Source organism: Leuresthes tenuis, unplaced genomic scaffold (assembly GCF_036924035.1).
Source record: "Leuresthes tenuis unplaced genomic scaffold, fLeuTen1.0.hap1 SCAF_8, whole genome shotgun sequence".
In the NCBI taxonomy this organism is placed as follows: domain Eukaryota; kingdom Metazoa; phylum Chordata; class Actinopteri; order Atheriniformes; family Atherinopsidae; genus Leuresthes; species Leuresthes tenuis.
Window position 1 is genome coordinate 1,036,592 of NW_027325362.1, and position 16,902 is coordinate 1,053,493.

General features: G+C 48.5%; 1 protein-coding gene across 5 annotated transcripts in view; it reads right to left on the reverse strand.

Annotated features, from left to right (window-relative positions):
* Nucleotides 1–13,688, reverse strand: part of usp54a (ubiquitin specific peptidase 54a) — a 61,112-nt gene extending 47,424 nt beyond the window's left edge. For all 5 annotated transcript variants that reach the window (XM_072390447.1, XM_072390446.1, XM_072390448.1 and 2 more), the window contains exons 1-2: nt 13,590–13,688; nt 265–793 (exon numbers count right to left, since the gene is read on the reverse strand). In XM_072390447.1, coding sequence (XP_072246548.1) covers nt 265–426 — 162 coding nt within the window. In that variant the 5' untranslated portion in view covers nt 427–793; nt 13,590–13,688. The remainder of the gene's footprint in view (nt 1–264; nt 794–13,589) is intronic.
* Nucleotides 13,689–16,902: the final 3,214 nt, after the last annotated feature.

The window sequence follows — 16,902 nt, forward strand, 5'->3', positions numbered from 1 at the left end:
CAGAGCTGCTGTTATGTGGCTACTTGCAGCTATAGGAGAGCTAACGGAGGGATTTCTACACAGGCACTCTACTGGGACCACTTCATCCACACGCCCCCCTGCAGCACAGTTTATTCACTCCGGTAAGAACCTCCATCTTATTCAAAATCTGATAAATATCCTGCCATGTTGCACAAAACTATCAGCAGCAAACTGCTCAACCAGTAACAGGTTCCTAAAAGGAAAACAGGAACTAAACCTGGACCCTAAACCAGCCCAGTTTACCTGCAGGGCGCTGTTCAGGAAGCAGCTGTTCTGACCCGGCTCGTTGCTCAGCCCTTTGCTGGGAGCGATGGACGTCATGGTGCGAGGCGTCAGGATTCCCGGCATGCCGCTGCCGCCACCTCCACTGCCGCCCGACGCAAAGTAGTTCCTCTTCCACGACATACTCCTCGGAGGTTGGTGTCTCGCTCCCTGCAGGGATCAGCTTCCCGCCGTCCGAACCCAAGAAGACGGATCCATTTCCTCCAGCCGAGGAGACGCAAAGAGAAGCCCGAGGCTCAGAGGCACATCTGCTCCGAAAAGTCCGAAAAGTTTTCAATAAAAAGTAAAGAAAAGAATCCAATATTCCAGGAGGTTAAATCTCTGGTTTTAGCTCCGAGTCAGAGGAGCCTTTAGGTCGACATTCCAGAGAAAAGGTTAAAAAAGGGAATATTTACGGGGAGAATTCCCTAAACAGCTCCTCAGGACAATCTGAGACCAATCTGATCCACGTTCATCCCGGTCAGAGGAGGAAACTGGGCCCAGGATGGATCTGCAGAAGAAGAACAAACAGCTTTCAGCTTCCAGGACAAACATTTTTCATCATTAGCATCACGGAGTCTCCAGCAGTTACCCTGATCCAGACCCAAGGCATAAAACCAAGCTTTGACCCTCAAACAACTATGATGGGCTCCTCATTTTTGGACCTCATCCATCCATCATCTTCCTCTTATCTGAGGTCTCAGAACCAACAGGTCCAGGATCCTCCTGCTGGGGATGCCGAAGCGTTTCCAGGTCAGATGGGATAAATAATCCTTTCGGTGGGTTCTGGTTCTGACCCGGGGCCTCCTCCCAGGAGGCATCCTAACCAGAGGAACCACCTCAGCTGACTCCTTTCTATGTGGAGGAGCAGCGGCTCTACTCCGAGCTCCTCCTGGATGATTAAGCTCCTCCCTCTGGATGGTGGAGCTCCTCCCCCCCTAATTGGTGGAGCTCCTCCCCCCCGGATGGTGGAGCTCCTCCCCCTAATTGGTGGAGCTCCTCCCTCCAGATGGTGGAGCTCCTCCCCCTAATTGGTGGAGCTCCTCCCCCTAATTGGTGGAGCTCCTCCTTCCAGATGGTGGAGCTCCTCCCCCTAATTGGTGGAGCTCCTCCCCCTAATTGGTGGAGCTCCTCCCTCCAGATGGTGGAGCTCCTCCCCCTAATTGGTGGAGCTCCTCCCCCTATCTCTAAGGCTGAGCCCAGCCCCCCTCTGAAGGAAACCACGACCTCCTTCTTTGGGTCAGAACCCAGATCTGTGAGCTCAGGTGAGGGTTGGAACAAAGATGGAGCAGGAACCTGAAAGCTTCTCCTTCCGGCTCAGCTTCACCAAACGGACCGGAGCAGCGCCCTCATTACTGCTGACGAAGCCCCGATCCGTCTGTCCACCTCTGATCCAACTCACCGGAGCTTTTCTTCTAAACTCATTAAATGGGTCATAAATGTATTTCTCAACAATGCGTAAAAAGCATTTCAACCTTGGAATCGTGGCGCGAGGCTTCAAACGGTTTCTGTGTCAGGAAGTAATGGGCGGGGCTGAAACCGCCGCCGCCGTTTAGCATAAAGCCTGCAGCCTCGGATAGCGTAGCCCAGTGGTTTGCAGCTAGCTAACTAACTAACTAACTTCCCTGGATGCCACAGCGTCCAGGGCAGTGGCTTACTTTATTATCAAGAAACAGTGGATGGATTTTGTGAGGAGCTCCTGTGGAAAGTTAATAACCGCCACCCATCAACTTTACCCCGATAGTTTCACCAACCATCACCAGGTAAAGTCGTATTTTATTGCTAACTTGCATAAATGGGAGAAATAGCTGGCGTTCTGCAGGCTGTGAGGCAGGTTGTGCATTTTCATTGTCTGGCTGTCGGCTCAGACATGTAGGGCTGGGTCACTGCCTTGCTGTTGCTAACGCTAGCGTCCATTGCTGCTGTTGCTACGTTACTCGGAAGAGGCCCCTCCCACATGTGGGCGTGGCTCCAGCAGATTCAGCGGACACGCCCCCTCAGTCCTGGAGCTGAGAGCTCATTTTTACCTGATTTTGACGCCTAATTTCATAAACTTATTGTTATTTTTAATCATTCACATTTGGCTGGATGCTAAATCACACTTTATTCTTTAGTCTGACGAACTCAACTTTAACTGCTGACACATTCCTTCCTGCAGGGCCATGATTCAGAGTCTGAATAATATCTGACAACGAGCTGCAGCAGAAACGCTTCAGCAGGAGTCTGACAGCAGAGCAAATCAGAGGGAAGGAGGAAGATGGCGCTCCGCTAACGGGCGTAATAACTGGATCTCAGGGCTTTAAGTCTCCTCTGAGACTGAAGACAGATAATTTCAGGCCTGCAGACGCTGTAATGAGTCCAGGAAACCTCCTCCTCCTCCTCGCTGCAGTCACAATAACAAACAGAAGCTTCTGTTTATCCCTCATCAGCTCATTTCTGCTGCTGAAGCTTTTTAATTCAGACAGGAAACAGAGGCCGTCCTGCTGCAGCAGCACAAGCTGCAGCTCAGGCCCTGAATCCTTCTGATGATCCTTCCTGCAGCGTCTCAGACGCTCCGATTTATAGCTTTGAGCACTTTCACACCTGGAATAGAGTCCGAAAAGAGGAAACTTAGGGCCAGGAATGAGGTACAAATAGAGCTGATGCTCTATGGAAGGCCTGAAGGTTCACCTGAAGGTTCTCCTGAAGGTTCTCCTGAAGGTTCACCTGAAGGTTCACCTGAAGGTGCACCTGAAGGTTCTCCTGAAGGTTCTCCTGAAGGTTCACCTGAAGGTTCACCTGAAGGTTCAACCTGAAGGTTCACCTGAAGGTTCACCTGAAGGTGCACCTGAAGGTTCTCCTGAAGGTTCTCCTGAAGGTTCAACCTGAAGGTTCACCTGAAGGTGCACCTGAAGGTTCTCCTGAAGGTTCTCCTGAAGGTTCAACCTGAAGGTTCACCTGAAGGTTCACCTGAAGGTTCACCTGAAGGTTCACCTGAAGGTTCAACCTGAAGGTTCAACCTGAAGGTTCAACCTGAAGGTTCACCTGAAGGTTCAACCTGAAGGTTCACCTGAAGGTTCAACCTGAAGGTTCACCTGAAGGTTCAACCTGAAGGTTCTCCTGAAGGTTCTCCTGAAGGTTCTCCTGAAGGTTCAACCTGAAGGTTCACCTGAAGGTTCACCTGAAGGTTCAACCTGAAGGTTCACCTGAAGGTTCACCTGAAGGTTCAACCTGAAGGTTCAACCTGAAGGTTCACCTGAAGGTTCACCTGAAGGTTCACCTGAAGGTTCACCTGAAGGTTCACCTGAAGGTTCAACCTGAAGGTTCACCTGAAGGTTCACCTGAAGGTTCACCTGAAGGTTCAACCTGAAGGTTCACCTGAAGGTTCACCTGAAGGTTCACCTGAAGGTTCACCTGAAGGTTCACCTGAAGGTTCAACCTGAAGGTTCAACCTGAAGGTTCACCTGAAGGTTCTCCTGCTACCTGAGGCAGGTGCCAGAGAAACAACCACCCCCCCGCACTGCTGCACACCTTAAGACCTGTTTAAGGAGGAATGGGACAAAATAACAGCTGGAACTCTGCATCACCTGGTTTCCTCAGAGTCAGAACGGCTTTAAGTGTTGGCAGAAGGACACAAAGTGGGAAAAGGTTCACTGACTTTATGGGATGCTGCAGGTCTGAGGTGAAGAAATGATGTTTGTTACCAGATTAAATGAAGCTGAACAGGAAATCTGTTGAGTTCAGACTGTCTGACAGGAAGTAAAAGTAAGAGAAAACATCAAAATAACTGTTTTTGCAGAAAACTATCCCAAGTTTTTCCAATTTGTGGCTGTAAAAGTTATTTTAAGCCTTTTAGGAATGTTATAACATGTAAAACTGATCAGTTTAGTCTGTTTATGGGGTTGACAGAATGAGTAAAGGCTGAAAATCAACACATACAACCACCCCCCCGCACTGCTGCACACCTTAAGACCTGTTTGCAGGAAGAATGGGACAAAATAACAGCTGGAACTCTGCATCACCTGGTTTCCTCAGAGTCAGAACGGCTTTAAGTGTTGGCAGAAGGAAACAAAGTGTTTGGTCATTATTTGGTGTAATTTGATCATTATTTGGTATAATTTGATCATCATTTGGTATATTTTGGTCATTATTTGGTATATTTTGATCATTATTTGGTATAATTTGGTCATTATTTGGTGTAATTTGGTCATTATTTGGTGTAATTCGGTCATTATTTGGTGTAATTCGATCATTATTTGGTGTAATTCGGTCATTATTTGGTGTAATTCGGTCATTATTTGGTGTAATTTGATCATTATTTGGTATATTTTGATCATTATTTGGTATAATTTGGTCATTATTTGGTGTAATTCGGTCATTATTTGGTGTAATTCGGTCATTATTTGGTATATTTTGATCATTATTTGGTATATTTTGGTCATTATTTAGTGTAATTCAGTCATTATTTGGTGTAATTCGGTCATTATTTGGTATATTTTGATCATTATTTGGTATATTTTGGTCATTATTTGGTGTAATTCGGTCATTATTTGGTGTAATTCGGTCATTATTTGGTGTAATTCGGTCATTATTTGGTGTAATTCGATCATTATTTGGTGTAATTCGGTCATTATTTGGTGTAATTCGGTCATTATTTGGTGTAATTTGATCATTATTTGGTATATTTTGATCATTATTTGGTATAATTTGGTCATTATTTGGTGTAATTCGGTCATTATTTGGTATATTTTGATCATTATTTGGTGTAATTTGGTCATTATTTGGTGTAATTTGGTCATTATTTGGTGTAATTCGATCATTATTTAGTGTAATACGGTCATTCTTTGGTGTAATTTGGTCATTATTGGTATTCAGACCTGTTTAAGGAAGAATGGGACAAAATAACAGCTGGAACTCTGCATCACCTGGTTTCCTCAGAGTCAGAACGGCTTTAAGTGTTGGCAGAAGGAAACTAAGTGGGAAAAGGTTCACTGACTGAGGTGTAGAAATGATGTTTGTTCACAGATTAAATGAAGCTGAGACTCAGCAGGAAATCTCAGGACTTCCCAGCAGCGCTCCTGAGGATTCAAACGTGGCTGAACCGGCTCTGCAGGTCCTGAACAGCCACGTGGTTTCAGAGCAGTCTGTTTGGATTAAAAAGCCCTGCAGCTCCTCTGTGACATCAGAGCAGCTGTTTACTACCCCAGGGATCAGCTGACAGCCTCCTCCCTGTTTACCAACAGACCTTTTCACCTGAAAGCAGGAGCCTGACCGTGAAAGTCTGAGATGTGAATGAAGCCGGGTGACCTGCAGGTCAGAGGGATTAACCCGATCAGCCTGATCAGGATTACACCGTCTGTCTGCGCGGGAGCGTGCACGGGGGAGCGTGCACGTGGGCGGGCAGTTTAGTCAGGAAAGGGGACAAATCACCTGGAAAACCTGCTGAACTTCACAGTGACAGAAAGCGACTTCCTGTGCTGATCCGAACAGAACCGGACTTCAGTCCGATTAAAGGTTCTTCTCAAACTGGAGAAACAGCAGGAGGTCAGGATGAGAAGCTGTTATCCAGCTGTTCAAATCCCACAGAAACATCAGTCCAAGGAAAAGGAGGCGGAGCAACACGTAGCCAACGGCTTCTGGAGCCTCCAGGATCCTACAGAGAGCCTCCAGGATCCTCACAGAAGCCTCCAGGATCCTCCAGGATCCTACAGAGAGCCTCCAGGATCCTCACAGAAGCCTCCAGGATCCTCACAGAAGCCTCCAGGATCCTCACAGAAGCCTCCAGGATCCTCCAGGAACCTCCAGGATCCTCACAGAAGCCTCCAGGATCCTCCAGGAACCTCCAGGATCCTCACAGAAGCCTCCAGGATCCTCCAGGATCCTCACAGAAGCCTCCAGGATCCTCACAGAAGCCTCCAGGATCCTCACAGAAGCCTCCAGGATCCTCACAGAAGCCTCCAGGATCCTCACAGAAGCCTCCAGGATCCTCCAGGATCATCACAGAAGCCTCCAGGATCCTCCAGGATCCTCACAGAAGCCTCCAGGATCCTCACAGAAGCCTCCAGGATCCTCCAGGATCCTTTACACTTTAATCACTTCGGCCCAAACGGGGAAAGATGAAGAACACGACGAGCCGATGAGTCCGAAGGACGAGCTGCCGTCTGTGCAGCTGGACGGGAACCGGCTGCAGAGGAACCGGCTGCAGAGGAACCGGCTGCAGAGGAACCGGCTGCAGGGGAACCGGCTGCAGGGGAACCGGCTGCAGGGGAACCGGCTGCAGGGGAACCGGCTGCAGGGGAACCGGCTGCAGGGGAACCGGCTGCAGGGGAACCGGCTGCAGGGGAACCGGCTGCAGGGGAACCGGCTGCAGGGGAACCGGCTGCAGAGGAACCGGCTGCAGGGGAACAGGCTGCAGAGGAACAGGCTGCAGGGGAACCGGCTGCAGAGGAACCGGCTGCAGGGGAACCGGCTGCAGGGGAACCGGCTGCAGAGGAACCGGCTGCAGGGGAACCGGCTGCAGAGGAACAGGCTGCAGGGGAACCGGCTGCAGGGGAACAGGCTGCAGAGGAACAGGCTGCAGGGGAACCGGCTGCAGGGGAACCGGCTGCAGGGGAACCGGCTGCAGGGGAACCGGCTGCAGAGGAACCGGCTGCAGGGGAACCGGCTGCAGAGGAACAGGCTGCAGGGGAACCGGCTGCAGAGGAACCGGCTGCAGGGGAACCGGCTGCAGGTCGTTTCCGGTCCTGCTGAGCAACTGTTTGCCGTTCGGTTACATAACCACTTCTACTCCAGTCTGCCGCAGAGGATTAACACCCCCCCCCAGCACTATAATCACCTCTAATTCGTCAGGCTGCTCCGAGCAGCCGCTCTGCAGCGCTGACAGAGCTGAAAGGGGGCCGGGGGCCGGGGGCCACAGCAACACTCGGTCCTGCTCAGGTTCTGCTGATGGAGGAAGCAGCTCATTCCAGCCCTTAAACTGAGCCCAAACGCTGCTCCGACCTCAGCATTCACCTCATTCCAGCTCAGATATCCCACAAACTATTCTTCACGGTTACCACGGCAACATTTCCAACAGCTGGAGTCCTGTAATTACCTTCAAATAAAGATCTGACAGCTGCAGAGAAGCAGAGACTCAGAGTCCTGTGAGGGTGAAACCTGCAGATAAGAGCAGAGAAGATCCATCAGCAGGTCAACGGCTCTGTCTCTGCTGGAGGGCCCAGCTGCTGAGGGCCCAGCTGCTGGAGGGCCCAGCTGCTGGAGGGCCCAGCTGCTGGAGGGCCCAGCTGCTGGAGGGCCCAGCTGCTGGAGGGCCCAGCTGCTCACAGGTCCAGCTGCTGGAGGGCCCAGCTGCTGGAGGGCCCAGCTGCTCACAGGTCCAGCTGCTGGAGGGCCCAGCTGCTGGAGGGCCCAGCTGCAGGAGGGCCCAGCTGCTCACAGGTCCAGCTGCTGGAGGGCCCAGCTGCTGGAGGGCCCAGCTGCTCACAGGTCCAGCTGCTGGAGGGCCCAGCTGCTCACAGGTCCAGCTGCTGGAGGGCCCAGCTGCTGGAGGGTCCAGCTGCTGGAGGGTCCAGCTGCTCACAGGTCCAGCTGCTGGAGGGCCCAGCTGCTGGAGGGCCCAGCTGCTGGAGGGCCCAGCTGCTCACAGGTCCAGCTGCTGGAGGGTCCAGCTGCTGGAGGGCCCAGCTGCTGGAGGGTCCAGCTGCTGGAGGGTCCAGCTGCTCACAGGCCCAGCTGCAGGAGGGCCCAGCTGCAGGAGGGCCCAGCTGCTGGAGGGTCCAGCTGCTCACAGGCCCAGCTGCAGGAGGGCCCAGCTGCAGGAGGGCCCAGCTGCAGGAGGGCCCAGCTGCTGGAGGGCCCAGCTGCTGGAGGGCCCAGCTGCTGAGGGCCCAGCTGCTCACAGATCCAGCTGCTGGAGGGCCCAGCTGCTGAGGGCCCAGATGCTCACAGATCCAGCTGCTCACAGGTCCAGCTGCTGGAGGGCCCAGCTGCTCACAGATCCAGCTGCTCCCGGGCCGGGTCTTGGGTTCGTTCCAGGCATGCTGGGGTCACCTGTTGCTGCTTCTTCCAGTTAAACTGAAGTCATCACTAACTGGGATCTGCTGCTGCCTCCCAGCAGGGAACAGGCCTATTAATAACTCATCAATAAGTCTGGAAATGGAGGAAGAGCTCCATCCTGCAGGTGGTTTCTGCTCAGAGAAAGGTTCTGACTCACAGGAAGCGTGGCTCCTGGACGCTGACCTGCTTGGCAGCGACTCTGGGGGAAGATTTAGAGCTCATGAAGCCGTCCTTCAGCCCCAAAATAACTGAGAACTTTAATCACATCATTTCACTCAGTGAAAGGAGGAATTAGCCTGCTGCCGTCTCCCCGGGAGCTGCTGAAGGACACCCCGGTTATGGTGAACCGTTCAGAGCCGAAGGCGGCGTTTTACTGCGGTTCAGGCTGGAAGCAGCAGAGGAGGAGGCCTTCACCGAGGAGGAGAAACCATCTTCTAAAGGTTAAAGGTCAGGCTGGAAGCAGCAGAGGAGGCCTTCACCGAGGAGGAGAAACCATCTTCTAAAGGTTAAAGGTCAGGCTGGAAGCAGCAGAGGAGGAGGCCTTCACCGAGGAGGAGAAACCATCTTCTAAAGGTTAAAGGTCAGGCTGGAAGCAGCAGAGGAGGAGGCCTTCACCGAGGAAGAGAAACCATCTTCTAAAGGTTAAAGGTCAGGCTGGAAGCAGCAGAGGAGGAGGCCTTCACCGAGGAGGAGAAACCATCTTCTAAAGGTTAAAGGTCAGGCTGGAAGCAGCAGAGGAGGAGGCCTTCACCGAGGAGGAGAAACCATCTTCTAAAGGTTAAAGGTCAGGCTGGAAGCAGCAGAGGAGGAGGCCTTCACCGAGGAGGAGAAACCATCTTCTAAAGGTTAAAGGTCAGGCTGGAAGCAGCAGAGGAGGAGGCCTTCACCGAGGAGGAGAAACCATCTTCTAAAGGTTAAAGGTCAGGCTGGAAGCAGCAGAGGAGGAGGCCTTCACCGAGGAGGAGAAACCATCTTCTAAAGGTTAAAGGTCAGGCTGGAAGCAGCAGAGGAGGAGGCCTTCACCGAGGAAGAGAAACCATCTTCTAAAGGTTAAAGGTCAGGCTGGAAGCAGCAGCGGAGGAGGCCTTCACCGAGGAGGAGAAACCATCTTCTAAAGGTTAAAGGTCAGGCTGGAAGCAGCAGAGGAGGAGGCCTTCACCGAGGAGGAGAAACCATCTTCTAAAGGTTAAAGGTCAGGCTGGAAGCAGCAGAGGAGGAGGCCTTCACCGAGGAGGAGAAACCATCTTCTAAAGGTTAAAGGTCAGGCTGGAAGCAGCAGAGGAGGAGGCCTTCACCGAGGAGGAGAAACCATCTTCTAAAGGTTAAAGGTCAGGCTGGAAGCAGCAGAGGAGGAGGCCTTCACCGAGGAGGAGAAACCATCTTCTAAAGGTTAAAGGTCAGGCTGGAAGCAGCAGAGGAGGCCTTCACCGAGGAAGAGAAACCATCTTCTAAAGGTTAAAGGTCAGGCTGGAAGCAGCAGAGGAGGAGGCCTTCACCGAGGAGGAGAAACCATCTTCTAAAGGTTAAAGGTCAGGCTGGAAGCAGCAGAGGAGGAGGCCTTCACCGAGGAGGAGAAACCATCTTCTAAAGGTTAAAGGTCAGGCTGGAAGCAGCAGAGGAGGAGGCCTTCACCGAGGAGGAGAAACCATCTTCTAAAGGTTAAAGGTCAGGCTGGAAGCAGCAGAGGAGGAGGCCTTCACCGAGGAGGAGAAACCATCTTCTAAAGGTTAAAGGTCAGGCTGGAAGCAGCAGAGGAGGAGGCCTTCACCGAGGAGGAGAAACCATCTTCTAAAGGTTAAAGGTCAGGCTGGAAGCAGCAGAGGAGGAGGCCTTCACCGAGGAGGAGAAACCATCTTCTAAAGGTTAAAGGTCAGGCTGGAAGCAGCAGAGGAGGAGGCCTTCACCGAGGAGGAGAAACCATCTTCTAAAGGTTAAAGGTCAGGCTGGAAGCAGCAGAGGAGGCCTTCACCGAGGAAGAGAAACCATCTTCTAAAGGTTAAAGGTCAGGCTGGAAGCAGCAGAGGAGGAGGCCTTCACCGAGGAGGAGAAACCATCTTCTAAAGGTTAAAGGTCAGGCTGGAAGCAGCAGAGGAGGAGGCCTTCACCGAGGAAGAGAAACCATCTTCTAAAGGTTAAAGGTCAGGCTGGAAGCAGCAGAGGAGGAGGCCTTCACCGAGGAGGAGAAACCATCTTCTAAAGGTTAAAGGTCAGGCTGGAAGCAGCAGAGGAGGAGGCCTTCACCGAGGAGGAGAAACCATCTTCTAAAGGTTAAAGGTCAGGCTGGAAGCAGCAGAGGAGGAGGCCTTCACCGAGGAGGAGAAACCATCTTCTAAAGGTTAAAGGTCAGGCTGGAAGCAGCAGAGGAGGAGGCCTTCACCGAGGAGGAGAAACCATCTTCTAAAGGTTAAAGGTCAGGCTGGAAGCAGCAGAGGAGGAGGCCTTCACCGAGGAGGAGAAACCATCTTCTAAAGGTTAAAGGTCAGGCTGGAAGCAGCAGAGGAGGAGGCCTTCACCGAGGAGGAGAAACCATCTTCTAAAGGTTAAAGGTCAGGCTGGAAGCAGCAGAGGAGGAGGCCTTCACCGAGGAGGAGAAACCATCTTCTAAAGGTTAAAGGTCAGGCTGGAAGCAGCAGAGGAGGAGGCCTTCACCGAGGAGGAGAAACCATCTTCTAAAGGTTAAAGGTCAGGCTGGAAGCAGCAGAGGAGGAGGCCTTCACCGAGGAGGAGAAACCATCTTCTAAAGGTTAAAGGTCAGGCTGGAAGCAGCAGAGGAGGAGGCCTTCACCGAGGAGGAGAAACCATCTTCTAAAGGTTAAAGGTCAGGCTGGAAGCAGCAGAGGAGGAGGCCTTCACCGAGGAGGAGAAACCATCTTCTAAAGGTTAAAGGTCAGGCTTGAAGCAGCAGAGGAGGAGGCCTTCACCGAGGAGGAGAAACCATCTTCTAAAGGTTAAAGGTCAGGCTGGAAGCAGCAGAGGAGGAGGCCTTCACCGAGGAGGAGAAACCATCTTCTAAAGGTTAAAGGTCAGGCTGGAAGCAGCAGAGGAGGAGGCCTTCACCGAGGAGGAGAAACCATCTTCTAAAGGTTAAAGGTCAGGCTGGAAGCAGCAGAGGAGGAGGCCTTCACCGAGGAAGAGAAACCATCTTCTAAAGGTTAAAGGTCAGGCTGGAAGCAGCAGAGGAGGAGGCCTTCACCGAGGAGGAGAAACCATCTTCTAAAGGTTAAAGGTCAGGCTGGAAGCAGCAGAGGAGGAGGCCTTCACCGAGGAAGAGAAACCATCTTCTAAAGGTTAAAGGTCAGGCTGGAAGCAGCAGAGGAGGAGGCCTTCACCGAGGAGGAGAAACCATCTTCTAAAGGTTAAAGGTCCCTTTAATTCCCACAAAGAAGCATTTCAGCCCAAAGCACACAGAGGCCGGCCATCGTTGGGCTTTTTGAGAGGTTCAAGGTCATTTCAGGGGTGACCTAAACCCAGATTATTTATTTATTCTGATTTTAGCTCATATTAGGAGCTGATTGAGTATCTGATGATAATAATTATTTATTTATTCTGATTTATTCATTCTACAGCTTCTGAGACGCGGGGAAACGTTTTAAAAACCTGAAACAGACCAACTCCTCACATCTAAACACAAAGTCTCTGAGTTTTAACTCAGACTAACGATCTTACAGGGTCAATATGTGGAAGAACACAACTGTTCTGACCTTATTTTCCATTTATCACAGTTTCTGCAGCTGCAGAAATCAGCAACGTGGCCCCTTCCAGCAGGGTTGTGTTGAATCTGCTGCAGAACAGAACCATGCATTAATCCAGCTGAACTCCCCATAAAGATGCTCTCATTCACAGATTCTTTTCTCAGAAACTGGGTCTAAAATCAGCCCAATAAGACTGTCGCTCTGCTCTGATAAAATCCTGATTTATAACCACAGAATCACCGTTAAAGCAGCTGAAAGTCGGCGTCTGAGCAGAGAATTCAGCTTAATTACAAGCACCATGAGACGGTTAAATGTGCGGGTCAAACACTAACTGCAGACTGGCTGAATGTGGGTTTTTCTCAGGTTAAAGTAGAGAATAAAGACGAGATAAACGAGGCACAACGGAGGAGGTGGGACCCTGGGTTTGATTCTGGTGGAAAGTAAAACACATGAAGAAGAGTTCTGAACATTAGCCCCAAACAGCGCTCATTTCTGGGGTGTGAAGCAGAAGAAAAGGCCCCTGAAGGCGAGTCTGAGCAGCATCAGCTTCTGCAGCTGCTCTGATTTCACTCCAAAACAACCAACTAATCCTCAAACTTTTCCCTGAGAGGTCCAGCCCATCACACCCCCCTCCTGTGAAGGTATTGTTCTAATTTTCACTCTCCCACATTCCACCCAGCAGCAGCAGCAGCAGCTCCAGCTCCCATCAGTTCGGTGAATAAACAGTAAATCACCCAGACTGGGAGGAGCTCTTCCTCCTCCTCTTTCAGCACATTATTCTGCCATGAATCCTGCTCAACAATCTTCGATTTAAAGCTCTGCCAGGGCACCCAAAAACACTCTTCATGCATGAAAAGTTTCTGCTGGGTCCAACAGTGATTCAGAACCAGGAGCAACACTTTTGACTGAGCAGGTCTGCAGGAATGTCTGATGGATGACGCAGGAAACCAGCTCAGAAAGTCAGTTCCAGTCATCAGTTTCCCCCTAAATACACATGCAGCACTTTAAACTTTCTCTGATAAACTGTCAGAGTAAACAGGCAAACTCATGGGAATCAGGTACGAGTATCACAGGAAGAAATAAGCTGATAAATCCATTTTAAAACGGCTCTGTTAGGTGAAAGCGCAGCCGAGAGTGGGAACACCGGGAAAACAAAGCCAGGAGTGGGGTAAAAGCTGAAATAACCAGAGCAAAACAGGACGAACCCTGCGCCAACACAACACCGGCAGCCATGCGGCGTTAAAACGGTCCTTTTTTAAAGGGAGTCCGGCTGCTCCGCACAGAACGCACCGGGGATACATTACATCACTTCCAGCAAACTTCACCGAGAACAATGAGGGCAAAACGGCATCAGTGGCCCGTTTCCAGCCGATAATGCCTCATGTGGTTTGAACAAAAAGCCCAGAAAACCCGGAACCCACAGTGTCGGACGGCAGAACCGGTTTGTGACCGGTACCGACGGCGTAGTAGCAGCAGCCGCCGGTGAATGAGAGTAACGGCTGCTCCGGCTGAAAGCATCACGGCGAACACGCAGGAAACAAAACGGTCCAACTACAACATGGAGGCGCGACAGGAGCTCACCTGTGGCCGAGGAGGAGCAGCGGAGAGGCGGACAGGCGACCCGTTCGTCCCGGAGGAGCTTCGGCTTGTCTCCCGGATCCCGACGAGAAGCGGCGGTTATTGTGTTTAAAGCGGCAGGACGGAGGGGGAGGAGTTACTACCTGCAGCACGGGGCGCGAGCGCAGGCGCGTGCGCCAGCTGGAGCACGTGAGGGCGCGTTCGTGTGCGCGTGTGTGACATGTCAGCAGAGAACCAAAGTGTTTATGTAGGTAAACAGAACCGGTAGTAAAGTACAAAAGCAGTACAAATACTGTAGTACTGTTACTACAACAGTACAAATACTGTGTTACTGATACTATAACAGCACAAATACTGTGTTACTGATACTACAACAGTACAAATACTGTGTTACTGATACTACAACAGTACAAATACTGCGTTACTGATACTACAACAGTACAAATACTGTGTTACTGATACTATAACAGTACAAATACTGTGTTACTGATACTACAACAGTACAAATACTGTGTTACTGATACTATAACAGCACAAATACTGTGTTACTGATACTACAACAGTACAAATACTGTGTTACTGATACTATAACAGCACAAATACTGTGTTACTGATACTACAACAGTACAAATACTGTGTTACTGATACTATAACAGTACAAATACTGTGTTACTGATACTACAACAGTACAAATACTGTGTTACTGATACTACAACAGCACAAATACTGCGTTACTGATACTACAACAGTACAAATACTGCGTTACTGATACTACAACAGTACAAATACTGTGTTACTGATACTAGAAGAGTACAAATACTGTAGTACTGTTACTACAAAAGTACAAATACTGCGTTACTGATACTACAACAGTACAAATACTGTGTTACTGATACTACAACAGCACAAATACTGTAGTACTGTTACTACAAAAGTACAAATACTGCGTTACTGATACTACAACAGTACAAATACTGTAGTACTGATACTACAACAGCACAAATACTGTGTTACTGATACTACAACAGCACAAATACTGTGTTACTGATACTACAACAGCACAAATACTGTGTTACTGATACTACAACAGCACAAATACTGTAGTACTGTTACTACAAAAGTACAAATACTGCGTTACTGATACTACAACAGTACAAATACTGTAGTACTGATACTACAACAGTACAAATACTGTGTTACTGATACTACAACAGCACAAATACTGTAGTACTGATACTACAACAGCACAAATACTGTGTTACTGATACTACAACAGCACAAATACTGTGTTACTGATACTACAACAGCACAAATACTGTAGTACTGATACTACAACAGTACAAATACTGTAGTACTGTTACTACAAAAGTACAAATACTGCGTTACTGATACTACAACAGTACAAATACTGTAGTACTGATACTACAACAGTACAAATACTGTGTTACTGATACTACAACAGCACAAATACTGTAGTACTGATACTACAACAGCACAAATACTGTGTTACTGATACTACAACAGCACAAATACTGTGTTACTGATACTACAACAGCACAAATACTGTAGTACTGATACTACAACAGTACAAATACTGTAGTACTGATACTACAACAGCACAAATACTGTAGTACTGATACTACAACAGCACAAATACTGTGTTACTGATACTACAACAGCACAAATACTGTAGTACTGTTACTACAAAAGTACAAATACTGTAGTACTGATACTACAACAGTACAAATACTGTGTTACTGATACTACAACAGTACAAATACTGTACTACTGATACTACAACAGTACAAATACTGCGTTACTGATACTACAACAGTACAAATACTGCGTTACTGATACTACAACAGTACAAATACTGTAGTACTGATACTACAACAGCACAAATACTGCAGTACGGATACTACAACAGTACAAATACTGTAGTACTGATACTACAACAGCACAAATACTGCAGTACAGATACTACAACAGTACAAATACTGTAGTACTGATACTACAACAGTACAAATACTGCGTTACTGATACTACAACAGCACAAATACTGTAGTACTGATACTACAACAGTACAAATACTGTAGTACTGATACTAATACAGTACAAATACTGCAGTAATGATACTACAACAATACAAATACTGTAGTACTGATACTACAACAGCACAAATACTGCAGTACGGATACTACAACAGTACAAATACTTCTGTAGAGATACTACAACAGCACAAATACTGCAGTACGGATACTACAACAGTACAAATACTATGTTACTGATACTACAACAGCACAAATACTGTAGTACTGATACTACAACAGCACAAATACTGTAGTACTGTTACTACAAGAGCACAAATACTGTAGTACTGATACTACAACAGTACAAATACTGCGTTACTGATACTACAACAGCACAAATACTGTAGTACTGATACTACAACAGCACAAATACTGTAGTACTGATACTACAACAGCACAAATACTGTAGTACTGATACTATAACAGTACAAATACTGTGTTACTGATACTACAACAGTACAAATACTGTAGTACGGATACTACAACAGTACAAATACTGTAGTACTGATACTACAACAGCACAAATACTGTAGTACTGATACTACAACAGTACAAATACTGTAGTACTGATACTACAACAGTACAAATACTGCAGTAATGATACTACAACAGTACAAATACTGTAGTATTGATACTACAACAGTACAAATACTGTAGTACTGATACTACAACAGCACAAATACTGTTACTGATACTACAACAGTACAAATACTGTAGTACTGATACTACAACAGTACAAATACTGCAGTAATGATACTACAACAGAACAAATACTGTAGTATTGATACTACAACAGTACACATACTGTAGTACTGATACTACAACAGTACAAATACTGTAGTACTGATACTACAACAGTACACATACTGTAGTACTGATACTACAACAGTACAAATACTGTAGTACTGTTACTAAAACAGTACAAATACTGCAGTGATGATACTACAACAGCACAAATACTGTAGTATTGATACTATAACAGTACACATACTGTAGTACTGATACTACAACAGTACAAATACTGTAGTACTGATACTACAACAGTACAAATACTGTAGTACTGTATTTGTGTTTTGGGGGGGTTGTGTTGTTGTGGGGGGGTTCATCTCTGCTGTGCTCAGTTTTCAGCCTTTGTGGATGCTTCTGGTCCATTTGCCGTCATGTTCGGTGTCGGCCCAGAAACTTTCTTCCCTCTGGCTGCTGTCAGCTGTTCTGACTGCGAAACT